At 48.5% G+C, this 20958-nt stretch overlaps 3 protein-coding genes across 3 annotated transcripts in view; 1 reads left to right on the top strand and 2 right to left on the bottom strand.

The window, feature by feature from the left end:
- The window catches only part of LOC116957256 (uncharacterized), a 631244-nt gene that overhangs the window by 402378 nt on the left and 207908 nt on the right, over nucleotides 1-20958 (top strand). The gene's annotated exons all lie outside the window — the stretch shown is intronic.
- Nucleotides 1-20958, bottom strand: part of LOC142906832 (uncharacterized) — an 88384-nt gene that overhangs the window by 50959 nt on the left and 16467 nt on the right. The gene's annotated exons all lie outside the window — the stretch shown is intronic.
- On the bottom strand, nucleotides 5171-20875 carry LOC142906887 (uncharacterized). Its single transcript, XM_076055607.1, has 4 exons — nucleotides 20641-20875; nucleotides 19268-19330; nucleotides 16720-17902; nucleotides 5171-8213 (listed from the first exon to the last, which is right to left on the bottom strand). Exons 3-4 carry the CDS (start codon nucleotides 17872-17874, stop codon nucleotides 6525-6527), a joined length of 2844 nt encoding a protein of 947 aa, XP_075911722.1. The 5' UTR covers nucleotides 17875-17902; nucleotides 19268-19330; nucleotides 20641-20875; the 3' UTR covers nucleotides 5171-6524.

Here is a 20958-nt window from a genome sequence, read left to right as displayed (position 1 = left end):
GAGGAGTTCCGGTGCTGATGTACCTGGAGTCAGAGACTTGTGTTCCCAGCTTAATGCACTGCTTCCTGTCAGACAGGAAGTCTGTGATCCACCTGCAGGTGGAGTCGGGCACGTTCAGCTGGAAGAGCTCGTCCTGAAGCAGGGCAGGGATGATGGTGTTGAAGGCAGAGCTGAAGTCCACAAACAGGATCCTGGTGTAGGATGCTCGGGAGTCCAGATGCTGTAGGATGACGTGGAGGGCCATGTTAACTGCGTCGTCCACAGACCTGTGTAGGCAAACTGAAGGGGGTCCAGGAGAGGGTCTGTGATGGCTTTGAGGTGTGCCAGGAACAGGCGCTCAAAAGACTTCATTACCACAGAGGTAAGGGCGCCCTGTCTATAATCATTTAGTCCTGTTGGCCTTAGCGTTTTGGGCACAGGGATGATGGTGGAGGACTTGAGACAGGCTGGTACATGGCATGTCTCCAGGGAGGTGTTAAAGATGTTGGTGAACACCGGAGACAGCTGGTCAGCGCAGTGCCTGAAGGTGGCTGGAGAGACAGAGTCCGGCCCAGCTGCTTTGCGTGGGTTCTGCCTCTTGAAAAGTCTATTAACTTCTCCCTCCTGAAAGGAGAGAGTTGTCTCTGTAGTAGGGGTGGGGAATGGGGCTTCTTGGGTGGGAAGGGATAGTTCAGGACAGTCCAATTGTCTTTCAAATATGCAGTAGAACTCGTTCAGGTCGTTGGCCAGGAGGGAGTCGTTAGTGGTGTTGGGGGTTCTGGGCTTGTAGTTGGTGATCTGCCTGAGCGGTCTCCAGAGAGAAGCAGAGTCGTTAGCAGAGAACTGGTGTTTTAGTCTCTCTGAGTACAGTCGTTTAGCCTCTCTCACCGCCTTGCTAAACCTGTTCTTCGTCTCCTTGAATCTGTCTCTATCACCACTCCTAAACGCTTCCTCCTTCTCCAACCTCAACCTTCTGAGCTTTGCTGAGAACCAGGGCTTGTTGTTGTTGAAGTTCACGCTGGTACGTGTTGGAATATAGCAGTCCTCACAAAAGCTGATGTACGACGTCACAGCCTCTGTGAGTTCATCCAGTCTCTTGATAGCAGTCGTGAACATATCCCAGTTAGTACAGTCCAAGCACGCCTGCAAATCCTCCACAGCCTCACTGGTCCACTGTTTAGATGTCCTCACAGCAGGTTTACATAGCTTTAGTTTCTGCCTGTATGCAGGAATCAGGTGGACCTTGGCATGTTCAGAGTGTCCCAATGCTGCTCGGGGGACGGCGTGGTAGGCTCTACTGACTGTAGTGTAGCAGTGATCCAGAGTGTTCCCTTCTCTGGTAGGGCATTTAATGAATTGTATGTATTTGTGGAGTTCGTGGCTGAGATTACCTTTGTTAAAGTCGCCAAGTACGATAACCAGCGAATCTGGATTTGCTCGCTCCACACTCAGAATCTGGTTGGTGAGCATGCGATGGGCCTCTTTAACCTGAGGACCCGGCGGCAAGTAAACTCTGACCAAAATGAGCGACGCGAACTCGCGAGGCGAGTAGAAAGGTTTACAGTTTATGAAAAATTATTCAAGGAGCGGAGAACAATGTTGCAGAATCGCTGTGACATCTACACACCAGCCACTGTTAATGTAAAACAAATACCACCGCCTTTCATCTTGCCAATGAGTGCTATGTCACGATCCAATCTTACAAGATGGACTCCTGCCAGTTGTAACGCAGTGTCCGGAATCAAATCACACAGCCATGTCTCTGTGAAGCACAAGACAGAAGATGAAAGAAAGTCTCTGTTTTTCACCATAAGTAGCTGAAGTTCGTCCATATTGTTGCACAGTGAACGTACGTTGGAGAGGAAAAAGTTCAGAAGCACTGTTCGGATCCCGCGTCTGCATAGCCGTACAAGAGCCCCTGACCATTTACCCCTTGGGCGGCGTTTCGCTGCTTGAGCAAAGCCTAGCGCGGCTATGACTAGAATTCCCACATTTTCTGCCTCTGGAAGCACAAAGTTGGGAAATAAATCCACAGGAGTTGTTTCCCTGATGTTTAAAAGTTTGTCTCTTGTTAGGGAACTCCGAAAATATTGGCAAAACACTGAATTAACAGACAAGACAAAACAGGGCGCACCGACCGGCTGAGGCTACCATCATCGTCGCCATCTTCTCACCATCACGGGTGTGCTGAACAGCAGGCCTCTCTCACCAGCACGAGTGTGCTGAACAGCAGGCCCCTCTCACCAGCACAGGTGTGCTGAACAGCAGTCCCCTCTCACCAGCACGGGTGTGCTGAACAGCAGGCCTCTCTCACCAGCACAGGTGTGCTGAACAGCAAGCCTCTCTCACCAGCACAGGTGTGCTGAACAGCAAGCCTCTCTCACCAGCACGGGTGTGCTGAACAGCAGGCCCCTCTCACCAGCACAGGTGTGCTGAACAGCAAGCCTCTCTCACCAGCACGGGTGTGCTGAACAGCAGGCCCCTCTCACCAACACAGGTGTGCGGAACAGCAGGCCCCTCTCACCAGCACAGATGTGCAGAACAGCAGTCCCCTCTCACCAGCACGGGTGTGCTGAACAGCAGGCCTCTCTCACCAGCACAGGTGTGCTGAACAGCAAGCCTCTCTCACCAGCACGGGTGTGCTGAACAGCAGGCCCCTCTCACCCGCACAGGTGTGCTGAACAGCAGGCCCCTCTCACCAGCACAGGTGTGCTGAACAGCAAGCCTCTCTCACCAACACAGGTGTGCGGAACAGCAGGCCCCTCTCACCAGCACGGGTGTGCTGAGCAGCAGGCCTCTCTCACCAGCGAAGGTGTGCTGAACAGCAGGCCCCTCTCACCAGCACAGGTGTGCTGAACAGCAGGCCTCTCACCAGCGTGGGTATGCTGAACAGCAGGCCCCTCTCACCAGCACGGGTGTGCTGAACAGCAGGCCCCTATCACCAGCACGGGTAATCAAGCAAAACAAGACAAAACCAGACAAAACAGGGCGCACCAACCGGCCGAGGATGCCATCATCGGCGCCAACTGAAAGAACCAAGAATATGGTAGCACATTCTCTATTTATTGCAGAGGTTCAAGGGTCAAATCCGACAGACACACCTGGCTACCCCAGTAACATTCACCAAAATATGCGCAGTCTGCGTAACGGCAGATGTAAACCATAGCGTTGTGTCATTCACAACGCACAGGTCATTTGATGTTGGTGTCACGGTCAAAATTGTGGAAATTCCAAACATTATCCAGAAACTACACAAGGGAGATAGCGCGTCATTGATCGCCCCCTACCAACAGACTCATGTCCACGTGCAGGCCGGTGCAGGGCCACCTTGTGCCACACAGGGGCAGCTGCCACTTGGGGGGGGGGTCCTTCGATTGTTTGAGATGAGATTCGATACGAAACACCGAGTTGCCGAGGCAATGAGACTCACACAGAGACCCACAGATTAGCACGGTTGGCTACATATGGTGCAAAATAAGGTCCACGTACACACAAGAGACTCGGAGCAAGTTTGAGTCGCGTGCTAATGACAGTAGTTGAATACGGTTGGAAAGACGCTGATAGAGACACACACAGAGACTGACAAGAGAGAGGTGGACAGACACAGACAAGAGGAAGACAGAAAGAAAGATACAGAGACGACAGAGACACAGTCGGCGAGAGAGGGACACAGCGGAGAACAGAGACACAGATGGACAGAGATGTTGAATCGAACACACTTAACTCGCTCCATTGAAAGAGATTCCTCGATCTTTGCCCATCCCCGGAAGTCGTTCTAGTTTCTATTTATTTCATTGTGTGTGGTGTGTACGTGTAAGCAATGTGGGATATCGATGTACACGGATATGAACAAGATCAGCAGACAAGACGTCTTTCATACTCTTTGGTTCTTTCAGAAAAGTGACGTAGATCGAAATAATAAAATAATAAAAATATATATCGTGACGTTTCGATCGCAACACGAGCGGTCGTCCTCAGACGAAAACATCCAGACATTGTCGCATCAGAAGTCACGTGAGCTACGGCACGTGACAAAGATAAGGTGACCCACCCCCCCCCCCCCGTGGCTCGCCCCGCTCAGCAGAGCATTGTTTACGATGCAGTGGGCTCAACGCGATTTCTGTAAAACGAAGGTACTTTTAAAACTCACTGGCTATACATTTATATAAGTGTTGTGTCCTTAACTAACCACACGGAGATATCTGGTTGAGGCAACGCGTTTATTATAACGCTTTCGAACTCGGCTCTACACACTACTGTACCACGAAGGAGTACGGCCCCTTCCACTTGATAGCCTGCGGGAGTGACAGCCTCCCTTCTATCGCAGCCTGCATACTCCGGGCTCTGCTACCCACGGGTCCCTTAGACCGGCGTTAAGGGAAGACTGGACGACCCGTCCCAGCCAGGGTACGGGAGCTCACCTCTGGTCCGCTACAACCCGGCTCTAACAAGAGCCTCGGTTGAGGGTCCCTGGGTGCTGGTCCAGTCTTCAGGTCTTCGGATGTCTTCAGGCTTGAGTTGGTGAACACTGCCTGGCCGGTCCAGGGGGCCGGGCTTTTAACCCCAGGTCGGGGTCACCCCTCCCCTCCTGAACCCCCCCCCCCTCCCAGAACCTTCTGGAAGGTCTTATCTTAAGGGGCCTTAGGGACGGGTGGAGGGTCAGGTGTGGTAGTCTCCGGTCACGGGGAGGGGGGGCAGGGGTTTACTTTCATCGACCCCTACGCACCTCGCTCTCTCGGCTGCCCCCTGTTGACCCGTGAACGTGGTGACAGGTCAGCTTACAGCGCCTTGTTGTGGCGCTTACGCACAACTTCGTGACTAACGCTGCACGTTCCGTCATATTCATGCAGGGGGCGCTGCAGACCTACGCGTCCCCTGCATGAACGACGGAGGCGCAGGGACAGACGTTCGATCGCGTTGTAATCGATCTGCGGACGGCGGTCTTCTCGCATGGCCAGCTCTGTGTCGCCTCATCTGAATCCCGCGATCCCAACCAGGTGAAAGTCCGCATCGAACCAAACCCCCGGCAAGGCCATCTACTTAATGACGAGAGAAAATTCACACGAAATAAGTCTTCCAGATGTAAAATGAGATAAGCTTTTAATGAATACAATTATCTAATAAAAAAATAATAATTAATGACGAGAGAAAATTCATACCAAATGTCGTTTTCAAATAAGTGTTCCAGATGTAAAATGAGATAAGCTTTTAATGAAGAAATACAATTATCGAATTCAAAACATAATCAAATTAAAACTGTTTCATTTTAAAACTTCAAAACGGAGCATCAGGTGCTTGCGTGGAGGCGTCGTTCGTGTGCAATTTTTTTCGTGACTTTCCTGGCCCTAGGCTGTAAATGGTTGAGGGGCACCGCAGGCGGTCAGGCTTGCTTCAACCCTTGGTTGTGAACATCCAGACGTTAATCAGGAAGGACCATTTCTTGTCCTAGTTCACCAACATATAAGACGTCATGCAAAATTCTCATGAGTGTTGTTGTGGAGAATGTATCTACTACATGTGCGCTGCCTTGTAACCGAATACAAATCTGTACCAAAAATGCATTTCAAATGTAGTCTCTTAAATTACTTCCTTGGTATGACGCAGATCAGCAGACACGACATCTTTCATTTATCAATCTCTCCACAAAACAAAGGAATGTTTTACACAAACTATAACTAGCACAGCCTTATGGGAGTGCATTATTGAGTCAGTGCAAGCCACCTGTGGACCCTTATTGGTGTACAGCGTCTCAAGAGCAGCCGGGCTGCTTCAACCGATAGTTATGGACATCCAGACGTTAATAAGCAAGGACCATTTCCTTTGCCCTGTATCACAAGAACAATGAGTCTCACCCGAGTTACCTGTACAGGTTACTTCCAAAACACACACTTTGTCCTAACATCACTTATTCAATGTTTGACCCTTATAGACAAAATCAGACAAGTATTCATTCTAAATTATTGAGTAATTTTAACAAAATTGTATTACTGCACTGAAATATGCTGCATCAGGTTACATCGTATTTTTAAAAATACGCACCGTCTGCTTGACAGTGTATGTACAACATACTCTTGCGCCATTCAAAACGAGTAGGACATTGCATGCTGGCGTCTGGGTCAAAATGTATCAAATTCTAAACATTACCTACAAACTCCACAAATAAGACGCCACATCAACCATCGCCCCCTACTGACAGGCTCTTGTCCACATGCAGGCCAGTGCAGGGCCACCACCTTGTGCCACACAGGAGCAGCTGCTACTTGGGGGTGCTCTTCGAGTGTTTGAAACGAGATACGACACAAAACTCCGAATTGCCAGCGTCGATTAAGCAAGCACGATATAAATGGAATTATTAGAACCTAGTGAATGCTTAGGAGATTATTGGCTCTCGCTCCTAGTTAGAGATCTACCCCACCCACAGGTCCACAAAGACTGGCCGCTCTTACCCTGCAGGTTGCACCTAGGAATTGAGCGTTCAACTTCACATTCTTGTCATTAAAGGCCTGTGACAAAGGTGCATCTATTGGAGCGACATCGTCTCAAGCTTACACATCTAACGGTTCTCCATTTGACTTTGTATTGTTTTGGAAAAAGTCCACCCACACCTCCACTTCCACAAACTGCTGGGAGTTGCCTCGCTCTGCCTCACAGTCAGAACTCTCCTCCTGCTTCACGTTGCCTCCATCGATGCGAAGGTCCGGTTTTGGAGTTGAATCTTCATCTTCACATTTTACCCTCACTTTTTCACTCTTCACCATCACTTCTTCACATTTCACCATCACCTCTTCATATTTCACCTCGATACCTTTAAAAGTGTCCAAGCTGGGATTTTCTTCCAGTTCTTGTTTCATGAGGGATGGGCTCATTGCGGCACTTTGACTTTCACAAGCTGATTTCAGACTCCACTCCTTGTGGATCTTCCGATGCTTGTGTGTTCTCTGGTGTCTTTGAAGATTTGATGAAACTGCAAACGCCTTCCCACACACACTGCACTTGAAGGGTTTCTCTCCTATGTGAGTTCTATGGTGTGTTAGAAGAGTAGATGATTGTGCAAACGCCTTCCCACACACATTGCACTTGAAGGGTTTATCTCCCGTGTGTGTTCTCTGGTGTTTTACAAGACCAGATGAATGTGCAAGCGCCTTCCCACACACACTGTCCTTGAAGGGTTTCTCTCCTGTGTGAGTGCTCTGGTGTGTTACAAGAGTAGTTGAACGTGCAAACGCCTTCCCACACACACTGCACTTGAAGGGTTTCTCTCCTGTGTGAGTTCTCTGGTGTATTACAAGAGTAGATGATTGTGCAAACGCCTTCCCACACACATTGCACTTGAAGGGTTTATCTCCCGTGTGTGTTCTCTGGTGTTTTACAAGACCAGATGAATGTGCAAGCGCCTTCCCACACACACTGCACTTGAAGGGTTTCTCTCCTGTGTGAGTCCTCTGGTGTGTTACAAGAGTAGTTGAACGTGCAAACGCCTTCCCACACACACTGCACTTGAAGGGTTTATCTCCCGTGTGTGTTCTCTGGTGTTTTACAAGAGCAGATGAATCTGAAAACGCCGTCCCACACACACTGCACTTAAAGGCTTTCTCTCCCGTGTGTGTTCTCTGGTGTTTTACAAGACCAGATGAATGTGCAAGCGCCTTCCCACACACACTGCACTTGAAGGGTTTCTCTCCTGTGTGAGTCCTCTGGTGTGTTACAAGAGTATTTGAACGTGCAAACGCCTTCCCACACACACTGCACTTGAAGGGTTTATCTCCCGTGTGTGTTCTCTGGTGTATTACAAGAGCAGATGAATCTGAAAACGCCGTCCCACACACACTGCACTTAAAGGCTTTCTCTCCCGTGTGTGTTCTCTGGTGTTTGACAAGAGCAGATGAATTTGAAAATGCCATCCCACACACACTGCACTTGAAGGGTTTCTCTCCTGTGTGAGTGCTCTGGTGTGTTACAAGAACAGATGAATGTGCAAACGCCTTCCCACACACACTGCACTTGAAGGGTTTCTCTCCTGTGTGTGTTCTCTGGTGTACATGAAGATGCGTTAACTGTGCAAACGCCTTCCCACACACATTGCACTTGAAGGGTTTATCTCCCGTGTGTGTTCTCTGGTGTTTTACAAGAGCAGATGAACTTGCAAACGCCTTCCCACACACACTGCACTTGAAGGGTTTCTCTCCCGTGTGTGTTCTCTGGTGTTTTACAAGAGTAGATGAATGTGCAAACGCCTTCCCACACACACTGCACTTGAAGGGTTTCTCTCCCGAGTGAGTTCTCTGATGCCGTGTCAAATGGTCAGGACGATCTGTGCTGTATGCACACCGATCGCATTGTTGAGTTTTTGCACCGAGCCGCGCCGAGTGCCTTTGCTCCATCAGACAAATTCTGCAGAGGAAGCGACAGCTGCAGACAGAAAAAAGAATATCCCCACCATCTACACGTCAGTATCGATGCACAGAGGAATGCAAATATACAGGTACACGTGACTTACATGTCTTTACCTATTCATATATTCATGATATAGTGAAAAAGTGTCCCAAATTCATCACACGGGCTGTTATGGCACACAATGAGAGGGAAAATGGTTATAAACGTACCTAGAAGCCCTAGTATCTTCAAAATGAATGTTAACCCAGAACTCCGAGCACACAATTTCGGCTGTCTGGCATCAAAAGGAATATTTATGAAAACTAAATTCAGCTGACATAGCAAAGGGTGTGGAAAATAATACTATTTGTGTTATGCAGAAATTCATAAATGAATGTTAAATCGCAACTTAGAAGTGTGAACCCAGGCACAGATGTCCATGAATGCTGGGATGAACAGTTCCGACTTCTGCTGCACGTGTGCTGTGATAACTTCCTGACTCCATTCTTACAAAAAGTTCCAGGTGAAAAGAAAAATAAACTATTTTGATATAACCTCCGTGCTCAATAGAGTTAATAGACTTTACTGCAAATACAAACTTGACCCTGTCACACACTCAGAGGTGGAGCCAGGATTTTCAGGAAGATGGGGCAACCCCTTCAGCAATGAAAAATGATAGGAGTTATGCAGAAATGCATGAATTAATGTTCAATTAGAACTTAGAGGTGTGAAGCCAGGCACAGATGTCCTTGAATGCTGGGATGAACAGTTCCGACTTCAGCTGCATGTGTGCTGTGATATCTTCCTGACTCCATTCTTACAAAGAGTTGCAGAGGAAAACAAAAACTAAACTACTGTTTTGATATAACCTCCGTGCTCAGTCTAGTTAATAGACTTTACTGCAAATACAAACTTTACCCTGTCACACACTCAGAGGTGGAGTCAGGATTTTCAGGTAGGGCAGGCAAGCCCTCCAGCAATGAAAAATGATAAGAGTTGTTAGTAAGTAAGGAGTTGTTAGTAAGTAAGGAGTTGTCAGTAAGTAAGGAGATGTTAGTAAGGACTTGTCCTATGCTTTTTATTCGACGCCTGTGATCGGCATCGCGTTCGCTGAAGGTGTTTGCCACCAGGGAAGTCGTGTACTGAATACGCAACTGCACACAATTGTGAATTTGTGTCTGTTTTAAATGTTCAGCAAACTTCCCAACATGCTACAAACTTGAAATTTGTAATGTGGATAGCTTCCAGACTGGACACAATGCACAAAGTATTCAAAAACTACTTTTTATTTTGGGGGGGTGGGGGAAATAACCATGGAGTGTGTGGCGTCAACCCGCAACACAGATAAGGGAATATGAAATTTGAAATTAATCCAAGACAAGAATCCAAGTCCCGGGCGAAGCCGGGTAGTGAAGCTAGTTACTAATAAACCCCAATGATCCCATCGAAATTAGGGATTTCGATCGGACCGTCGGGGGGGCACGTGCCACCACACCCCCACTGGCACCACCACTGTCACGCACTGGCATGGTGCACAGGTGGTGGTGTGTCCAGACCCACGCCTGGCCACCTTCACATGCTCAGAATTCATGCTTCCTCACTCCACCAAGTAGAGTGAACACCGCCACGCGTCTAGAGGGAACACCGCCACGCGTCTAGAGTGAACACCGCCACGCGTCTAGAGTGAACATCACCACGCTGTTGACGAGCCTCACCTTGTGATGTGGGTAGGTCGCTTCTGAAAACAAAAGTGGTACAGCAGCTCAAGCGGGCTGGGCCTGGCAAAAAAGAATGAAATAAAAACTGCGTGAATATTTAAAAGAAAAACAAAGTGACAAAGTGGCGAGCCGTGTGAAGACAAATTAAACTTAAGCGAGAGAATTTAAGTAAACGCAATCAGGCGAGGGCAGGAGGCAAGGACCCGCGTGGCTAGGCCCCGCGCTGTAAACTTTCACATGGACATCGCTTCCATGCTCGCTGCTACTCAATTGACATCCCTGAGAGAGAGAGCGAGGCTCTACCTCGGTAAACAACAACCACCACCACCACTACAACCACCAACACAACAACCACCGCAACAAACACCACCACAACAACAACCACAACAACCACAACAACCACAACCACCACCACAACCACCATAACCACCACAACAACCACCACAACCACCACCACTACCACAACCACCACAACAACCACCACCACAACCACCACAACCACCACCACTACAACCACCACAACAACCACCACCACAACAACCACCGCAACAACCACCACCACAACAACCACCACCACAACCACCACAACCACCACCACTACAACCACCACAACAACCACCACCACAACAACCACCGCAACAACCACCACTACCAGAACCACGACCACAGCAACCACCACAACCACTACAACAACCACCACCACAACAACCACCACAACAACCACCACAACAACCACAACAACCACCACAACAACCACAACCTCCACAACAACCACCACACCAACCACAACCACCACCAGAACCACCACCACCAAAACAACAACCACCACCACAACAACCACCACTACAACAACCACAACCACCACAACAACCACCACCACCACAACAACCACCACCACAACCACCACAACAACCACCACCACAACAACCACCACCACAACCACCACCACAACCACCACAACAACCACCACAACAACCACCACCACAACAACCACCACCACAACAACCACCACGACAACCACCACCACAACCACCATCACAACAACAACCACCACCACAACAACCACAACAACAACCACCACAACAAGTAAAACAAAGTGACAAAGTGGCGAGCCGAGTGAAGACAAATTAAACTTAAGCGAGAGAATTGAAGCAAACGCGATCAGGCGAGGGCAGGAGGCAAGGCCCCGCGTGGCTAGGCCCCGTGCTGTAAATTTCCAACCTGGACATCGCTTCCATGCTCGCTGCTACTCAATTGACATCCCTACGAGAGAGAGCGAGGTTCTACCTCGGTAAACAAAAACAACCACCACAACAACCACCACAACAACCACCACAACAACAACCACAACAACAACAACCACCACAACCACCACCACAACCGCGATGAAAATGTCTCACCTCGGATTTCAGTGCACGGCGGAGCAGCAGCTTCCTGTTACTTCGTGACGTCACGCAGCAGCAGGAGTTGACATGACGTCACTTGCGGGGTACAAAACACTCCCCTCCCACAATGAGCGGCTCTGTGGGCGTGGGTGCCGAACTCGTCGCAATAAACTCGGGACGGCTTTCATGGATATATTATGTTAATGAGCTGCCAGTCACCGGGAGTAGCTTTGCCCAAACAAGGATTCTAGTTGAACAGGTAAGGGAAGTGACCCAGGCAGAGGTGACGTCACGCTCAATGGCGCAGTGGACCGGGTGGGATGAATACTTTGGTGACATGACGTCACTAGCGAGGTACACCTCCCCCTGGCGTTTCACGCCGATGAGGTAATGCTGAGTGGTGACGTCACAGAGCGGGGTTGGAGTTTAAGTTGATTTAGATTCATTTTCCCTTGCTCCCTCCCTTGATCAGAGACCCCTTGGGGTGTGTGAGCTCAGCAACAACTGTGTGTGTGTGTACACTGTGTGTACGTTTACACTGTGTGTGTACACTGTATGTGTGTACACTGTGTGTGTACGTACACTGTGTGTGTGTACGTACACACACAGTGTTTGCACTGTGTGTACACACACTGTGTGTGTGACTGGGCCCCCCACAGTGTGTGTACACACTGTGGGGGGCCCAGTCATCTAAGTCAGTCGACCAATGGCATTTTTTCATCAATTTATTATTTTCACATTTTTTTTCTATTTACGTAACTTTACCGAAAGAACCAAGAATACGGTTGCACATTCTCTATTTATTGCAGAGATTCAAGGTTCAACACCGACAGACACACCTGGCTACCCCAGTAACATTCACCAAAATATGCGCAGTCTGCTTAACGGCAGCTGTAAAACATAGCGTTTTGTCATTCACAACGCGCAGGTCATTGCATATTTGTGTCACGGTCAAAATTGGGGTAATTCCAAACATTATCCAGAAACTACACAATGGAGATGACGCTTCAATGATCGCCCCCTACCGACAGACTCATGTCCACGTGAAGGCCGGTGCAGGGCCACCTTGTACCACACAGGGGCAGCTGCCACTTGGGGGGGGGGGTCCTTCGATTGTTTGAGATTAGATTCGATACGAAACACCGAGTTGCTGAGGCAATTAGACAAGCGACTTATGAGTGCAAATATGATGTTGGTAACGTAGTGAATGCTTGGGAGCTTCATCGTCTCTCGCTCCTGCTAACAGATGTACCCAGCCCACAGCTCCACAGATACAAGACGCTCCTCCTGTGCAGGTTCGGCTACGTACGGTGCAAAAGAAGTTCCAGATACACACAGAGACTCACAGAAACCCACAGATAGCATGGTTGGCTACGTATGGTGCAAAATAAGTTCAACGTACACACAGAGAGTCAGAGCAAGTTTGAGTTGCGTGTAGTCGTGGGCCATGAAAGTTGAATTGGCGCATGTTGCTACTGACAGTAGTTGAATACGGTTGGGAAGATGCTGATAGAGACACACACAGAGACTGACAAGAGAGAGGTGGACAGACACAAACAAGAGGAAGACAGAAAGAAAGATACAGAGACGACAGAGACACAGTCAGTGAGAGAGAGAGAGAGACACAGAGGGGAACAGAGACACAGATGGACAGAGATATGTTGAATCGAACAAACTTAACTTGCTCCACTGAAAGAGATTCCTCAATCTTTGCCCATCCCCGGAAGTCGTTCCAGTTTCTATTTATTTCATTGTATGTGGTGTGTACGTGTAAGCAATGTGGGATATCAATGTAGACAGATATGAACAAGATCAGCAGACAAGACGTCTTTCATACTCATTGGTTCTTTGAGTGAAGTCACGCAGGTAGAAAAAATAAAATAAATCACGACGCTTCTATCGCAACACGAGCGGTCGCCCTCAGGTGAAAACATCCAGACATTGTCGCGGCAGAAGTCACGTGAGCTACGGCACGTGACAAAGATAAGGTGACCCCCCCCACCCCCGTGGCTCGCCCTGCTCAGCTGAGCATTGTTTTAATGTGGTGGGCTCACGCGAAATTAATTTCTGGAAGACGAAGGTACTTTCAAAACCCACTGGCTAAACTCTTTTATATAAGTGTTGTGTCCTTAACTAACGACACGTAGATGTCTGGTTGAGGCAACGCGTTTATTATAACTCTTTTGAACTCTGCTCTACACACTACTGTACCACGAAGGAGTACGGCCCCTTCCACTTGATAGCCTACGCGAGTGACAGCCTCCCTTCTATCGCAGCCTGCACACTCCGGGCTCTGCTACACACGGGTCCCTTAGCCCGGCGTTAAGGGAAGACTGGACGACCCGTCCCAGCCAGGGTACGGGAGCTCACCTCTGGTCCGCTACAACCCGGCTCTAACAAGAGCCTCGGTTGAGGGTCCCTGGGTGCTGGTCCAGTCTTCAGGTCTTCGGATGTCTTCAGGCTTGAGTTGGTGAACACTGCCCGGCCGGTCCAGGGGGCCGGGCTTTTAACCCCAGGTCGGGGTCACCCCTCCCCTCCTGAACCACCAACCCCCCCTCCCAGAACCTTCTGGAAGGTCTTATCTTAAGGGGCCTTAGAGACGGGTGGGGGGTCAGGGATGTTATTCTCGGGTCACGGGGGTGGGGGCGGGGGTTTACTTTGGTCGACCCGTACACACCTCACTCTCTCTCGGCTGCCCCCTGTTGACCCGTGAACGTGGTGGCAGGTCAGCTGACAGCGCCTTGTTATGGCGCTTACGCACAACTTCGTGACTAACGCTGCACGTTACGTCGTTTTCATGCAGGGGGCGCTGCAAACCTACGCGCCCCCTGCATGAACGACGGAGGCACAAGGACAGACGTTCGATCGCGTTGGAATCGATCTGCAGACGTCGGTCTTCTCGCACGGCCAGCTCTGTGTCGCCTCATCTCGATCCCGCGATCCCAAACCAGGTGAAAGTCCGCATCGAACCGAACTCCCAGCAAGGCCATCTACTTAACCACGACAGAAAATTCATACCAAATGTCGTTTTCAAATAAGTCTTCCAGATGTAAAATGAGAAGCTTTTAATGAAGAAATACAATTATCAAATTCAAAACAATCAAATTAAAACTGTTTCATTTTAAAACTTCAAAACAGAGCATCGGGAGCTTGCGCGGAGGCGTCGTTCGTGTGCAATTTTTTTCGTGACTTTCCTGGCCCTAGGCTGTAAATGGTTGAGGGGCACCGCAGGCGGTCAGGCTTGCTTCAACCCTTGGTTGTGAACATCCAGACGTTAATCAGGAAGGACCATTTCTTGTCCTAGTTCACCAACATATAAGACGTCATGCAAAATTCTCATGAGTGTTGTTGTGGAGAATGTATCTACTACATGTGCGCTGCCTTGTAACCGAATACAAATCTGTACCTAAAATGCATTTCAAATGTAGTCTCTTAAATTACTTCCTTGGTATGACGCAGATCAGCAGACACATCTTTCATTTATCGATCTCTCCACAAAACAAAGGAATGTTTTACACAAACTATAACTAGCACAGCCTTATGGGAGTGCATTATTGAGTCAGTGCAAGCCACCTGTGGACCCTTATTGGTGTACAGCGTCTCAAGAGCAGCCGGGCTGCTTCAACCGATAGTTATGGACATCCAGACGTTAATAAGCAAGGACCATTTCTCGTCCTTATTCGACAAAATCTACGTCAACACGTAAAACAAAATTATAATTAGTGTTGTAGAGAATGTTTCTCCTCTACGTGTAACTTTTGAGTCGTATGCCTTGTAGCTGATGAATGATCCGAGTGTGCTCCCTATTTCAAAGAATGAGTTGCTCCAGAGGGAGATGCTTCCTGAAAACACAAAAAAACCCTTTGCCCTGTATCACAAGAACAGTGAGTCTCAACCGAGTTACCTGTACAGGTTACTTCCAAAACACACACTTTGTCCTAACATCACTTATTCAATGTTTGACCCTTATAGACAAAATCAGACAAGTATTCATTCTAAATTATTGAGTAATTTTAACAAAATTTTATTACTGCACTGAAATATGCTGCATCAGGTTACATCGTATTTTTAAAAATACGCACCGTCTGCTTAACAGTGTATGTACAACATACTCTTGCGCCATTCAAAACGAGTAGGACATTGCATGCTGGCGTCTGGGTCAAAATGTATCAAATTCTAAACATTACCTACAAACTCCACAAATAAGACGCCACATCAACCATCGCCCCCTACTGACAGGCTCTTGTCCACATGCAGGCCAGTGCAGGGCCACCACCTTGTGCCACACAGGAGCAGCTGCTACTTGGGGGTGCTCTTCGAGTGTTTGAAACGAGATACGACACAAAACTCCGAATTGCCAGCGTCGATTAAGCAAGCATGATATAAATGGAATTATTAGAACCTAGTGAATGCTTAGGAGATTATTGGCTCTCGCTCCTAGTTAGAGATCTACCCCACCCACAGGTCCACAAAGACTGGCCGCTCTTACCCTGCAGGTTGCACCTAGGAATTGAGCGTTCAACTTCACATTCTTGTCATTAAAGGCCTGTGACAAAGGTGCATCTATTGGAGCGACATCGTCTCAAGCTTACACATCTAACGGTTCTCCATTTGACTTTGTATTGTTTTGGAAAAAGTCCACCCACACCTCCACTTCCACAAACTGCTGGGAGTTGCTTCGCTCTGCCTCACAGTCAGAACTCTCCTCCTGCTTCACGTTGCCTCCATCGATGCGAAGGTCCGGTTTTGGAGTTGAATCTTCATCTTCACATTTTACCCTCACTTTTTCACTCTTCACCATCACTTCTTCACATTTCACCATCACCTCTTCATATTTCACCTCGATACCTTTAAAAGTGTCCAAGCTGGGATTTTCTTCCAGTTCTTGTTTCATGAGGGATGGGCTCATTGCGGCACTTTGACTTTCACAAGCTGATTTCAGACTCCACTCCTTGTGGATCTTCCGATGCTTGTGTTCTCTGGTGTCTTTGAAGATTTGATGAAACTGCAAACGCCTTCCCACACACACTGCACTTGAAGGGTTTCTCTATGTGAGTTCTATGGTGTGTTACAAGAGTAGATGATTGTGCAAACGCCTTCCCACACACATTGCACTTGAAGGGTTTATCTCCCGTGTGTGTTCTCTGGTGTTTTACAAGACCAGATGAATGTGCAAGCGCCTTCCCACACACACTGTCCTTGAAGGGTTTCTCTCCTGTGTGAGTGCTCTGGTGTGTTACAAGAGTAGTTGAACGTGCAAACGCCTTCCCACACACACTGCACTTGAAGGGTTTCTCTCCTGTGTGAGTTCTCTGGTGTATTACAAGAGTAGATGATTGTGCAAACGCCTTCCCACACACATTGCACTTGAAGGGTTTATCTCCCGTGTGTGTTCTCTGGTGTTTAATAAGACCAGATGAATGTGCAAGCGCCTTCCCACACACACTGCACTTGAAGGGTTTCTCTCCTGTGTGAGTCCTCTGGTGTGTTACAAGAGTAGTTGAACGTGCAAACGCCTTCCCACACACACTGCACTTGAAGGGTTTATCTCCCGTGTGTGTTCTCTGGTGTTTTACAAGAGCAGATGAATCTGAAAACGCCGTCCCACACACACTGCACTTAAAGGCTTTCTCTCCCGTGTGTGTTCTCTGGTGTTTTACAAGACCAGATGAATGTGCAAGCGCCTTCCCACACACACTGCACTTGAAGGGTTTCTCTCCTGTGTGAGTCCTCTGGTGTGTTACAAGAGTATTTGAACGTGCAAACGCCTTCCCACACACACTGCACTTGAAGGGTTTATCTCCCGTGTGTGTTCTCTGGTGTATTACAAGAGCAGATGAATCTGAAAACGCCGTCCCACACACACTGCACTTAAAGGCTTTCTCTCCCGTGTGTGTTCTCTGGTGTTTGACAAGAGCAGATGAATTTGAAAATGCCATCCCACACACACTGCACTTGAAGGGTTTCTCTCCTGTGTGAGTGCTCTGGTGTGTTACAAGAACAGATGAATGTGCAAACGCCTTCCCACACACACTGCACTTGAAGGGTTTCTCTCCTGTGTGTGTTCTCTGGTGTACATGAAGATGCGTTAACTGTGCAAACGCCTTCCCACACACATTGCACTTGAAGGGTTTATCTCCCGTGTGTGTTCTCTGGTGTTTTACAAGAGCAGATGAACTTGCAAACGCCTTCCCACACACACTGCACTTGAAGGGTTTCTCTCCCGTGTGTGTTCTCTGGTGTTTTACAAGAGTAGATGAATGTGCAAACGCCTTCCCACACACACTGCACTTGAAGGGTTTCTCTCCTGAGTGAGTTCTCTGGTGCCGTGTCAAATGGTCAGGACGATCTGTGCTGTATGCACACCGATCGCATTGTTGAGTTTTTGCACCGAGCCGCGCCGAGTGCCTTTGCTCCATCAGACAAATTCTTCAGAGGAAGCGACAGCTGCAGACAGAAAAAAGAATATCCCCACCATCTACACGTCAGTATCGATGCACAGAGGAATGCAAATATACAGGTACACGTGACTTACATGTCTTTACCTATTCATATATTCATGATATAGTGAAAAAGTGTCCCAAATTCATCACACGGGCTGTTATGGCACACAATGAGAGGGAAAATGGTTATAAACGTACCTAGAAGCCCTAGTATCTTCAAAATGAATGTTAACCCAGAACTCCGAGCACACAATTTCGGCTGTCTGGCATCAAAAGGAATATTTATGAAAACTAAATTCAGCTGACATAGCAAAGGGTGTGGAAAATAATACTATTTGTGTTATGCAGAAATTCATAAATGAATGTTAAATCGCAACTTAGAAGTGTGAACCCAGGCACAGATGTCCTTGAATGCTGGGATGAACAGTTCTGACTTCTGCTGCACGTGTGCTGTGATAACTTCCTGACTCCATTCTTACAAAAAGTTCCAGGTGAAAACAAAAATAAACTATTTTGATATAACCTCCGTGTTCAATAGAGTTAATAGACTTTACTGCAAATACAAACTTGACCCTGTCACACACTCAGAGGTGGAGCCAGGATTTTCAGGTAGGGCAGGCAAGCCCTCCAGCAATGAAAAATGATAAGAGTTGTTAGTAAGTAAGGAGTTGTTAGTAAGTAAGGAGTTGTCAGTAAGTAAGGAGATGTTAGTAAGGACTTGTCCTATGCTTTTTATTCGACGCCTGTGATCGGCATCGCGTTCGCTGAAGGTGTTTGCCATCAGGGAAGTCGTGTACTGAATACGCAACGGCACACAATTGTGAATTTGTGTCTGTTTGAAATGTTCAGCAAACTTCCCAACATGCTACAAACTTGAAATTTGTAATGTGGATAGCTTCCAGACTGGACACAATGCACAAAGTATTCAAAAACTACTTTTTATTTTGGGGGGGTGGGGGAAATAACCATGGAGTGTGTGGCGTCAACCCGCAACACATATAAGGGAATATGAAATTTGAAATTAATCCAAGACAAGAATCCAAGTCCCGGGCGAAGCCGGGTAGTGAAGCTAGTTACTAATAAACCCCAATGATCCCATCGAAATTAGGGATTTCGATCGGACCGTCGGGGGGGCACGTGCCACCACACCCCCACTGGCACCACCACTGTCACGCACTGGCATGGTGCACAGGTGGTGGTGTGTCCAGACCCACGCCTGGCCACCTTCACATGCTCAGAATTCATGCTTCCTCACTCCACCAAGTAGAGTGAACACCGCCACGCGTCTAGAGGGAACACCGCCACGCGTCTAGAGTGAACACCGCCACGCGTCTAGAGTGAACATCACCACGCTGTTGACGAGCCTCACCTTGTGATGTGGGTAGGTCGCTTCTGAAAACAAAAGTGGTACAGCAGCTCAAGCGGGCTGGGCCTGGCAAAAAAGAATGAAATAAAAACTGCGTGAATATTTAAAAGAAAAACAAAGTGACAAAGTGGCGAGCCGTGTGAAGACAAATTAAACTTAAGCGAGAGAATTTAAGTAAACGCAATCAGGCGAGGGCAGGAGGCAAGGACCCGCGTGGCTAGGCCCCGCGCTGTAAACTTTCACATGGACATCGCTACTCAATTGACATCCCTACGAGAGAGAGCGAGGCTCTACCTCGGTAAACAACAACCACCACTACAACCACCAACACAACAACCACCGCAACAAACACCACCACAACAACAACCACAACAACCACAACAACCACAACCACCACCACAACCACCATAACCACCACAACAAACACCACCACAACAACCACCACAACCACCACCACTACCACAACCACCACCACAACAACCACCACAACCACCACAACCACCACCACTACAACCACCACAACAACCACCACCACAACAACCACCGCAACAACCACCACCACCACAACAACCACCACCACAACCACCACAACCACCACCACTACAACAACCACCACCACAACAACCACCGCAACAACCACCACCACAACAACCACTACCAGAACCACGACCACAGCAACCACCACAACTACTACAACAACCACCACCACAACAACCACCACAACAACCACAACAACAACCTCCACAACAACCACCACACCAACCACAACCACCACCAGAACCACCACCAAAACAACAACCACCACAACAACCACCACTACAACAACCACAACCACCACAACAACCACCACCACCACAACAACCACCACCACAACCACCACAACCACCACAACAACCACCACCACAACAACCACCACCACAACCACCACCACAACCACCACAACAACCACCACAACAACCACCACCACAACAACCACCACGACAACCACCACCACAACCACCATCACAACAACAACCACCACCACAACAACCACAACAACCACAACAACCACCACAACAAGTAAAACAAAGTGACAAAGTGGCGAGCCGAGTGAAGACAAATTAAACTTAAGCGAGAGAATTGAAGCAAACGCGATCAGGCGAGGGCAGGAGGCAAGGCCCCGCGTGGCTAGGCCCCGTGCTGTAAAGTTTCAACCTGGACATCGCTTCCATGCTCGCTGCTACTCAATTGACATCCCTACGAGAGAGAGCGAGGTTCTACCTCGGTAAACAAAAACAACCACCACAACAACCACCACAACAACCACCACAACAACAACCACAACAACAACAACCACCACCACCACAACAACCACAACCGCGATGAGAATTTCTCACCTCGGATTTCAGTGCACGGCGGAGCAGCAGCTTCCTGTTACTTCGTGACGTCACGCAGCAGCAGGAGTTGACATGACGTCACTTGCGGGGTACAAAACACTCCCCTCCCACAATGAGCGGCTCTGTGGGCGTGGGTGCCGAACTCGTCGCAATAAACTCGGGACGGCTTTCATGGATATATTATGTTAATGAGCTGCCAGTCACCGGGAGTAGCTTTGCCCAAACAAGGATTCTAGTTGAACAGGTAAGGGAAGTGACCCAGGCAGAGGTGACGTCACGCTCAATGGCGCAGTGGACCGGGTGGGATGAATACTTTGG

Source organism: Petromyzon marinus, chromosome 71 (genome assembly GCF_048934315.1).
Source record: "Petromyzon marinus isolate PM22_M1 ecotype Great Lakes invasive population chromosome 71, UKy_Petmar_22M1.pri1.0, whole genome shotgun sequence".
In the NCBI taxonomy this organism is placed as follows: Eukaryota; Metazoa; Chordata; class Hyperoartia; order Petromyzontiformes; family Petromyzontidae; genus Petromyzon; species Petromyzon marinus.
This window is presented reverse-complemented; position numbering and strand designations above follow the sequence as displayed.

Excerpts from the sequence above, each read along its gene's own strand:
- LOC142906887 (XM_076055607.1), bottom strand. The coding sequence starts at position 17,874 with ATGGAGCAAAGGCACTCGGCGCGGCTCGGTGCAAAAACTCAACAATGC. Across the intron at positions 8,214-16,719 it reads AGTGCAGTGTGTGTGGGAAG|GCGTTTGCACATTCATCTAC; the intron begins GCGTTTGCACGT and ends GTGTGTGGGAAG.